Below are 10,171 nucleotides of genomic sequence, written 5' to 3' on the forward strand. Positions count from 1 at the left end.
AGTTCCTCTGAGATGATGACCTCTGATTAAAGTCTTCACTAAGTTGTCGCCTCTGTTTGTGCTTCCCTGACCAGGAGCACAGAAACCTGCCCTTCATGCAGGAGCTTAGGAACCTCTTCTCACTCATGGTGGGTTCTAAGAGGAAATATGTGGATCCATCGCGAGCCGTGGAAATCCTCAAAGACGCCTTCAAGTCCAGTGAGTCACAGCAGGTAAGCCTCGTCCTGCCGTAACCTGGGTGACACGCCGACATTCACTCAGCGCGGGTGGTGTTCAGTGAAAGACACCGTTATTACAAGCAGCTTAGAAAACCTGTTATTTAACTGTTTTTCTGTCTCTTGCTGATGAAATTAAAGTGACGGCAAACACAACACATCTACGTTGTAGGTTTGATCCGGTAGAGGCTGACATGCTCAGGACGGCGGTAACAACATAGGAGTCGGTGCTGATGTTAAAGACAACAGAAATCTGACTGTAGCCATGGATACAGAGCAGAACTTTAACTTCCACATGAAGACAATCACATATCCCACTGCTAACTTAAGTTAAACGTGGGCTATTTAGTCATGTCTTCAACTGCACTACAATTTTCAATCATAGAGTTTAATCTCTCTAGCCTTCTATTTTATTCTGTGAAGGTTTTTCCAAAGTTTTATTTCGGTGTCGTCTTTTTAGAAGTGCACGATGATGTTGGCATGTCATCAGACAATATAGACTTTAAAATGAAATATTGCCATCAACACAAAATATACACACGCACACAGATAATAAAACGTAATAATATATTAATATTTTACATGTAAGTTGAAGTGGGTTTGTTGTTGTGCGCCGTGGATCGTAGGATGCAGAATACCAGGGTAGTTCCACTATAGCAGAGACCTTAAGGTAGAACAACTATGTCCATATACATGCCAAAATGTGTTCCAAGTTGTATTTTACTGGGTTTTATTTAATTGTTTTCATGCTAATTGCTTCGTCTATATCTTTAGCATTGCTTATAAGTCATTCGAGACACTTGCTGACTTAAGAAGTATACTTGTTTTGTTTTATTTTAATATAAATTACTCTTTTACTCATTACACTGACGGGATATGGATAATTTCTAAAAACTCTGTGTGGGTTGATTTCATTCATTCCCCTGTTGTTACCAAGCGCTCTGTTGTTTGCACATACTGGGAATATTTAACAGCCTTCATCCTGCTTTGTGCCGCCGTGCCCGTTCGACCACGGCCTTGTTGTTCCGCTGCCTCAGCTCTGGTGAATCCGAGACACTTAACCTCTCTTATCTACTGACTATTAATCCTCAAAGACACGTTATCCCCTCTGAAAAATTATATCGACCATTAATTGGCTGTTTTGTGATTCCGTCATTGGATGTGACACGCGTGTCAGACGTACAGAACCGTGCGGCTCTTTTTCCTTTCATGAGCATCTTCACTAAGCCAGTGTGTCTGCGGAGGTTAACTGAGGTCGGCCTTCTGGCCTGTGCGCTCATCAGTCATGTCTCTCCTCTGTGTATTAGTCAGGTTAGATAGGCATTGACCTGAATTACTGGGCGACATCGACGTGTATGAGAGAGAGGCCTCGGGGCATCTAGGTTCCCTCTGAAGTTCACCAATCTGTGAACTTCTCCATAAGTCATCCCACATCCACATCTCCTGCATATCAGGAGACACGACCCTGATCTGATTGATGGGACTTTGTTCTTGCTTGTAGGTGCAGTTAAGTCGCGTAGTTTGACTCTGTGACCTCCCCGTCCTGAAGCTAGTCCCGTAATTGGTTATTTGTACATCATATTTCTGTGCTTTTTGTTTTAACAGCAGGATGTGAGCGAGTTCACCCACAAGCTGCTGGACTGGCTGGAGGACGCCTTCCAGATGAAGGCTGAAGAGGACAGGTGAGCTCCGCTGTTCCAGGACGTAGACACGAGCTTGTTGGTTTAACTGGACAGCTTAGTTTGAAGAAGAGAATCAAGTACGTGTTGTTTACATGGAGCTTTAAACAACTGTGGTCCGTATTTTGTTTTTCCAGGGAGGGCGAGAAGCCAAAGAACCCCATGGTGGAGCTTTTCTACGGGCGCTTCCTTGCTGTGGGCGTCCTGGAAGGTGAGATGAGGTGTTTAATTTGAAACCAATAAAGAGAAAAGGCGAGGAGGAGCCGGAGAATCAAAGAGGAATAGAGCGTTAGCACGGTCTGATTGCAGCAGCCAGAAAGCAAGCGAGACCTTGCCCCTCGTAATGAAAGGTGACCTTGTCTTAATGAGATGTGGTTCATGTAAAAGAGGAGAGCGGCTGCATTGATTGTGGGAGACCTTGACGGCTGATTGACATTGCGCTTATTATGCATGACAATACTGGCCCAGAGCCACCAAAAGCTGGGCCAGTGGACTCTGCTGCTCATAAAATGACCTTAATGCCTCATCTGCATGTCCGCTAGCAACTCTCCTCCTCCTCCTCCTCCTCCTCCTTTTTGGGTGGTGGCAGGGAGCTCATCAGTATTTGGTGCAGAGAGCTCGGTGCAGTTTTTTAAGTAGTTGTGATGAGTGAGTGACTGCTGAACAAGTGAAGATCAGACTGGATGCACACGAGCGTGAAATATGTTACTGCTTTTCTGCCTTTCCAACACCTGTGACATATGTTGTATGTTGATATGATGTATGTGATGCCCCCTCCCTCTTTCATCCACATGATAATAACACAGCTTTCTTTCTCTCAGCTGCACACTCAGTGAACAGTAATGGCTGTACTAGTACCAGTCATCCATTCATGCATCTCGTTTTTACTCCACAGGTAAAAAATTTGAGAACACCGAGATGTTTGGACAGTACCCCCTGCAGGTGAACGGCTTCAAGGACCTCCACGAGTGTCTCGAGGCAGCGATGATCGAGGGCGAGATCGAGTCCCTGCACTCGGCAGAGAACTCGGCCAGGTCTGGACAGGAGGTCAGTGTCGACACTTACTACAGAAGTAAACAGACGAGGTTTGTGCTCCGTACAGAGAATTTGCTAAAATCACTGCAGCGGCTCATATTCTGTTTAAAAAGCCCAAAATTCTCAAAACAACTGCAAGTCACCGCCTGTCAGTAACACAGAGAAGACAATGAGGTTAAATAATTTGAGATTACGTGGTGTGTCCTCTCCAAAGGGGCGACCTCTTTGCCCTTATGTGACACCTGTGCTATTCTGAGTTTGACCTCTGCTTGGCTGTAGCCTTGACGACACCGTCCCACAGCAGCTGGGAGCAGCTAATTACCAGGCCAGTACACAGATGGGTATGGCACCCAGCCTTCTGGAAAGGCACCAGCCCATCAGCACAGGAAACGGAGGGAGGCGGCGTTAGCAGCACTCATCACACAGGGGTACAGGGTTTCCCCTCCGTACGCTGATTAGCTGAGGTGATGAGTGCAAAATCACTGAATACGTTAGACGATGATGTCACGGTGGATGTGTTTAATTTGAGGTTAATATACAGAGTTCAGGGCTCAGAAGTGAATCAGATATACAGTGTAATACAACACAAGAGAGGTGGGGAGAAAAAAATATTATTCATGTTATATTTGTATAAAAATATTGAATTTATTTCCGACAAAAATGCTCAAAATTCACTATTTTCATCAGTGAATACATGTTCCTTAAATGCTTTTCACTAGTGGAGTTCTATAATTCAGAAACTAGTTTAATCAATAAAAAACAAACTAATGACTGGTTTAAGCTCTAACTCGTATAAAACCATATTTTGTTCATGCCCGTTTTTACAGTAAACTAAATATATCCTGTAAGCTGAAGCATCCCCGGTTGGGATTCTGGCTTCGGAACATGCTACACCCCTGCCTTCTTTCCACATTTCCTGCCTACTTCTTGGAAAGAAAGCACAGTTTAAAAAAAGATGTGATAGATTTAGTCATCTGAGCGAAAAGATTTCTGAACAAGTGTCCAAGAATCCAGACGGAATCGTTCGGTTTTGCTTCGTCGGTCCGGTGGAAATTATCCTTTTGAACAAAGTTAGACATTCAGAAATCAAAGTTTTCGTGTTTATTTTTCAATAAATAAATAAAAGTGCGCCTCTAGAACATGCAGACAAGCAGTCCAAATCTAAATCAGTCGCCACTCAGTGTTTCAAGCTAACCGCTGCTCCATGAGGATCTGTGATGGATTAGTCTTGCTTAGCCACCTCGTTCTGTAGCACATAGCGGTCTGGCTGCACCTCCTTATCATTCCTCTGTAAGGAGGAAAAACAAACGCACTGGCCTGTTTGTATTTCTGCAGACCAATTACAGCGGCCGTGGCTTTGCTGTCCCCTCAGAATAGCGACGGTGGAACATTTGCACGCAGGCAAACGAGGATTAAAATCATTTAAATGGATAATCCACCTGAAAACCGAGCAGTTTGCCTCGTTTGCATGATTCAAATGCTCTGCAAAACGTAGACAGTTTCAGTGGAGTGTGTTGTGAGCCCACAGCTGGTTGTTTCCTGAAGTGAAAGGATGCAGATAGCAGAAGGGAAGGACGAAGCTGCCTGAAATGAGCAGCCAGTGGCAGGCTCACGCCCGATGAGTCGGACGACCAGTTGATATGTTTTCTGGATTAATTATGTCTTTATCAGTGCTGGTCCCCAAAAGTTTAAGTATCTCTGATTCAGCTCGGGTTCAAGAGTTACGCATGCTGTCATCTAGCTGATGCCAGAACCTTAAAGCTGAGGTGAAGTCGTGCTCCGGTCACTGGTCGAGGCCGTCCCTTTAAGGTAGGGATCTCCAGTTCTGGTCCTCGTGAGCTCCTGTCCTGCAGGTTTTAGACGTTTCTGTACTGCAGCACACCTGACTCACGATAATGGATCATTAACAGACTTGTGTAGAACTTGACAACAAGCTGTTGGAGATCCATTAATGTGAGTCCGGTGTGTTGGAAACATCTAAAACCTGCAGGACAGGAGCTCACGAGGACCGGAGCTGGAGATGGAGCGTGGCAGAGAGCGTTTTTGTTAACGTAGAACCAAACGTGTTGTTCGTCTGGACGATGGCAAAGCTGTGAATTTATTTTAAAATGTTTGTTCATTTGCACGTTGTTTAAAGTGAAAGAAAGTTTGATTCAAAGAGAAATACGTGTGTTGTGTTTGGCTCATTATTCCAGTAAATCCCTTACGGTGCCTGATGTCATATGTTGGTGAAACAGAGATAAATAATCAGATTGTTATTGTGAACAAACGAAACCAGTTCGACTGACAACGTTCAGCTACAGCCCTAAATCCTAAGATCCAATTCTTGTTTCAGCACTGGTTCACCGAACTCCCTCCCGTGTTGACCTTCGAGCTGTCGAGGTTTGAGTTCAACCAGGCGCTAGGACGACCCGAGAAGATCCACAACAAGCTGGAGTTCCCCTCGATGCTCTACATGGACAGGTGAATGTTGTCATCATAGAACCTGTGTATCTCTGGCAGTTGATCCTGAATATGTCCGACGCTGAAGCTTCTGCTGTGGCATATGTGTTGCCAGGTACATGGACAGGAACAGAGAAATAACCCGGATCAAGAGAGAGGAGATCAGGAGGCTGAAGGAGCATCTGACGCTGCTCCAACAGCGACTGGAGAGGTACACCGTGTCCACTAGCATGTGTTTATTTCACCAAGGTCAAGAGAGCTCTCCACACAGCTATGGAGAGTAATTTCTCACTCTGACTGTGTCCTTTCTTTGTCTGCCACTGTGCCCTCTCCTCTCACTTCTTTCTGCTTCTTCTGTCCTCCATCTGGGTGACATTCACTCTTTCTTCTTGGTTTTCCTCGCAGGTATCTGAGTTATGGCTCAGGCCCCAAGAGGTTTCCTCTGGCAGATGTCCTCCAGTACGCCATGGAGTTTGCCTCCAGTAAGCCTGTGTGTACCTCCCCAGTGGAAGACATTGACACATCGGCGCCCCCCGGTGGCACAACGGGGCAACAGCTACCCCCACCAAGGTACGTTAATTAGCAGACAGCCTGCAGTGTGCTGTTGCTGCGTTTTGCTTTTTCATGAAAGTTTCAAGAGCAGGAATCAGGTGAGAATCAAAGACGATGGATGTGTTGCAGGAACATTTTCATATTCTTACTCCTTCATGTTTTGCTCAGACGTGTATTTCAAGTCCAGTTTGGCAAAACTCTGAGCTGCACAAACTGGTCATGAATAATATCATGAGTAGGTTTATTTCTGTGTTAAAAAGATGAGTTTAAAGAACTTTGGTAACGTCAGTCCACCCTGAAATACCTCAACAGCTGTCGGATGTACGGCAGGTTGACTTTCAATATGTCAACAATTATAAGATGGGTGTCTGTTAAATGTTTCCTGTCATCCATTGACTGGTCATGCAGGCCCACCGTCGGGTCAACAGTTGTCCAGGACTGTGGTTTATGACCCTATACCAGCAAAACTGACAGTGACATCAGACAACTTTTATTTAGGGCTGCTGCGGCAAAACCAACGGTGTCGACGCAGAGCGGCACAGGTTGGATGGTCGACCACATAAACTGCATTTCAGCACAGCCGAACCCCCAGTATAGCTGCTCTTACATGTTTTTATGAAAACGTGGCTCATTCAGAGGACACGTCACGTTTAAGCTGCTGCTCTGCATGAGTTAAAGACGAATACCTCCGTCTTGACAATCCGACAGCCTTGATATCCAACATAACAGAAGGTTTTACATTCAGTGTCGGGTTATCGAGTCACGACTGTACTTCTTTCACTACATCCTTCGAGTTAAAACAGATTTCTACAAAGTACTATCACGTTATTCAGAATATTAAACTGGAAAAACGTGATTGCGTGACTATTTAACCTCCTTCAAGTCAGTGTTTTTTTTAAATGCACTTCTGGCTGCAGCCACAGCACTGAGCAGGTCTCAGTCAGCCGTGCACATCAGAACACTTTTACCCCAGTCAGGCTGCACGGTGACCTATTTAGGTGTGACTTCTACACCAGTTGGCTGCACCCGTGTTGAATTAGGTGAGTCACTTTAAAGGGAGTGAACACTTACGCCATCACTTATTTTATATTTGATATGCTCTATTATTATAAAAGCCGGAATAATTGAATTGAATAGAAAACGTCCAAGTGGGTGAAAACCTTCTGAAGGCACTGTGCATGCTGTATGAACCACTGAGTTTATCACCTTTCAAGCAGCAGCAGTGTTCAGTCAGCTGCCTTCATAGGAGTCCGTGCTGCAGCTGAGCTGCCTTTCGCTAACGTCACTCAGCACTTCTGGTTCCACTGACCTCCCCAAGCCTGAAGCGGGTTTTGTTTTTCACTGCTGTCTTATTATTTGAAGTTACGGAGTTGCTGATATCCAAACATTTAATCTGCCGGTGTTTGTGTTGATGTGTTTCTCGCCCTGCAGCACAGCTGAGCAGGACTCCTTACCGCCCTTAGAGAGCTCAGGCCCTGCTTCCGGTCCCACCACAGCTCCCACTGCACCCCAGCAGCAGAGAGTACCCATCCACAAGCCCTTCACCCAGTCCCGACTACCTCCGGACCTCCCCATGCACCCCGCCCCCCGCCACATCACGGAGGAAGAGCTGAGGGTGCTGGAGGGCTGCTTGCATCGCTGGAGGAGCGAAGTGGAAAATGACACGCGTGGTAGGATGCGTTTCTACATGTGTCTGCTGTGATTTGCTCTGTAATGTTAGAAGAACAAACACTACATCGGTGCACACTGACGGACTGTCTGTGATGTTTCCCCACCAGACCTGCAGGGCAGCATAACCAGAATCCAAAGAACCATCGAACTCATGTACTCTGACAAATCTATGATGCAGGTGAGCAGCGTTCTCTGGAATACAAAAAAAACCCATCAGCTGCTGCCTTTTGATTATCACCGTTTAAAATCTGTTCTTGCAGGTTCCATACCGGCTCCACGCGGTGCTGGTCCACGAAGGCCAGGCCAACGCGGGTCACTACTGGGCTTACATCTACGACCCACATCAGCGTTGCTGGATGAAGTACAACGACATTTCGGTCACCAAGTCGTCCTGGGAGGAGCTGGTCAGGGATTCTTTTGGAGGCTACCGCAACGCCAGTGCCTACTGTCTCATGTACATCAACGACAAGAAGCCATTTCTCATAGAAGGTAAGCATGTCCAGTCTGCAGGAGGTGGGTTTTGGAGGTCACCATTTCTAGTTTAGTCCTTTGAAATATTCCTTTTCATGGGCTCATTAATACTGGCCGCTTTTTTTGTAACTGCCGGTTGTAGAAGTGACATTAGGTGACTTGGTTAGTGATGAAATGTACAATCAAATCTTACTCTTCCTCAAAAATCATCTAGACGTGCAGCCTCAGCTCATGAGCCACGAGAGGGTTGCCCCCATGTTGGAGATGGGGAGGAAAAAAGAAACCGTTCAGCTAGAAACCATTAGACCAGGGGTGTCCAATCCTGGTCCTCGAGAGCCACAGTCCTGCATGTTTGAGATGTTTCCCTCTTCCAACACACCTGATTCACATGATCAGGATGGTTATCAGGCTTCTGCAGAGCTTGATGATGAGCTGTTGGAAGAGGGAAACATCTACAACATGCAGGATTGTGGCTCTCGAGGACCAGGATTGGAGACCCCTGCATTAGACCATCTGTCAGTGATGTTAGATCTGCACTCTGCTCCATGTGAAACACCGTCGCCCCTTATTTCAAATGTGTCTCTCGCTCTTAACTTCTTCTTGAATTTGTTTGATTGTAAAGGAAGTAAAACATTTTCTCAAACAGCACGTAGTCATTCTGGCGCTATCGTCTGAGAGACTTGGTGGCACGAGTGTGAAGTTTTAATTAACACGTCCATACGACTGGGCGATGGCAGAACTGTGTAGCGTCTGTAAGACAATTTGTCCACTTTCTCCAAACTCGGCTGCAGTAACAGATAACACGTGCTGCTTGTGTCTCTGGTAAAGAACTCATTCAAAAGCACACACTGAACGAGCTTTCAGGCTTTCAGCAGACCGCCTCATGTTCATCGTCTCGCTCCATTTCAGAGGAGTTTGATAAAGAAACCGGGCAGATACTCAGCGGGATGGACAAGCTGCCCCCGGACCTGAAGCTGTACGTGAAGGAGGACAACGAGCAGTTTGACAAGGAGATTGAAGAGTGGGACGCCCTGCAGGCTCGCAAGGCCCAGCAGGAGAAGCTGGCCTTGGCCACAGCGGCGGCGGCGGCCGCTGCCTCGGCAGCATCCAGCACCTCGACTTCTTCTTCTTCCCCTCAGCCTATGAGCATCGAGTCCAGCCCTCCAGACAACGCAGGTCAGGGTCGTGACACTCAGAATACAGAGCGGAATACTTAATAGAGAATCAATACTTGGTAGGAAGATAAATACAGAAAATCTCTTGTTCCCTAGAGACTTATAAGAGAACAAGGAAATGACCTTGAAATATTGGCTGTTTGACATATGATTGTATGCAGCACATAGAGTCTAACACCAGAAACTAAGCTGGTGTATCGTTGTAAATTTAACCCTGTATGTATGATGGACACACAGTGTGGAGGTTGGATGATTAGGTGCTGAAATTAGTTGTTTTGAATGTAAGTAAACCAAACATCGGAACCTAATTGACCTTTATTGTCGGCACTGTTGTTGCTATTACAGTTTATTAAGGCACGCTTTCATCTAATCCTGTCCACGGGTCAATAAAACAGATAATTCCTACTGTTATGTTCAGAGCTTTGAGCAAGCCTCATGTTGTTCTGTCTGATGCCGGTGTTTCCCTCTTGCAGTCCCCCAGCAGGACCCGGAGTACATGGAGCAGCCGTCGCCCACAAATGACTCCAAGCACCTGCAGGAGGACACTGAGAGGGCCATCTCCAGGGCTGCAGCCGAACAGGAGGAGAGGAGCCCCGAAGCGTTGCTAAATGCTGTATGTACAACATTCAGAGACACACGGTGTAATAACACACTCACAGCAGAGAGCCACCGACCATGTGCTTCCAGACTAAGACATGCCAGTTGGATAATGTTAACTAACAAAGTGACGTGCATCCCCCTGTTTTTTTGTTTGGTATTTTAATATTTCAGGGGTTCTTTTCCCCGATGAGGAACTAAACACTGTTTCATGAGGGTCCAGTTTTATTCATTAGATTAAATTATGGCTCATAAAATGTAGTACCGAAGTGTCAACACAAGAGGGCGGTATTTTTACCTTAACAATGAATCACAAGTACAGTCGTGACTCGAT

The 10,171-nt window shown here is 46.0% G+C and overlaps 1 protein-coding gene across 2 annotated transcripts in view; it reads left to right on the forward strand.

Moving 5' to 3' along the window:
- usp25 (ubiquitin specific peptidase 25) overlaps positions 1-10,171 on the forward strand; it is a 29,864-nt gene that overhangs the window by 10,434 nt on the left and 9,259 nt on the right. For both annotated transcript variants that reach the window (XM_008290633.1, XM_008290634.1), the window contains exons 7-18: positions 75-212; positions 1,821-1,897; positions 2,032-2,105; positions 2,790-2,941; positions 5,265-5,392; positions 5,487-5,582; positions 5,777-5,941; positions 7,355-7,593; positions 7,702-7,772; positions 7,855-8,083; positions 8,975-9,241; positions 9,714-9,853. In XM_008290633.1, coding sequence (XP_008288855.1) covers positions 75-212; positions 1,821-1,897; positions 2,032-2,105; positions 2,790-2,941; positions 5,265-5,392; positions 5,487-5,582; positions 5,777-5,941; positions 7,355-7,593; positions 7,702-7,772; positions 7,855-8,083; positions 8,975-9,241; positions 9,714-9,853 — 1,776 coding nt within the window. The remainder of the gene's footprint in view (positions 1-74; positions 213-1,820; positions 1,898-2,031; positions 2,106-2,789; positions 2,942-5,264; positions 5,393-5,486; positions 5,583-5,776; positions 5,942-7,354; positions 7,594-7,701; positions 7,773-7,854; positions 8,084-8,974; positions 9,242-9,713; positions 9,854-10,171) is intronic.

Source organism: Stegastes partitus, unplaced genomic scaffold (assembly GCF_000690725.1).
Source record: "Stegastes partitus isolate 25-593 unplaced genomic scaffold, Stegastes_partitus-1.0.2 Scaffold687, whole genome shotgun sequence".
Taxonomy (NCBI): domain Eukaryota; kingdom Metazoa; phylum Chordata; class Actinopteri; family Pomacentridae; genus Stegastes; species Stegastes partitus.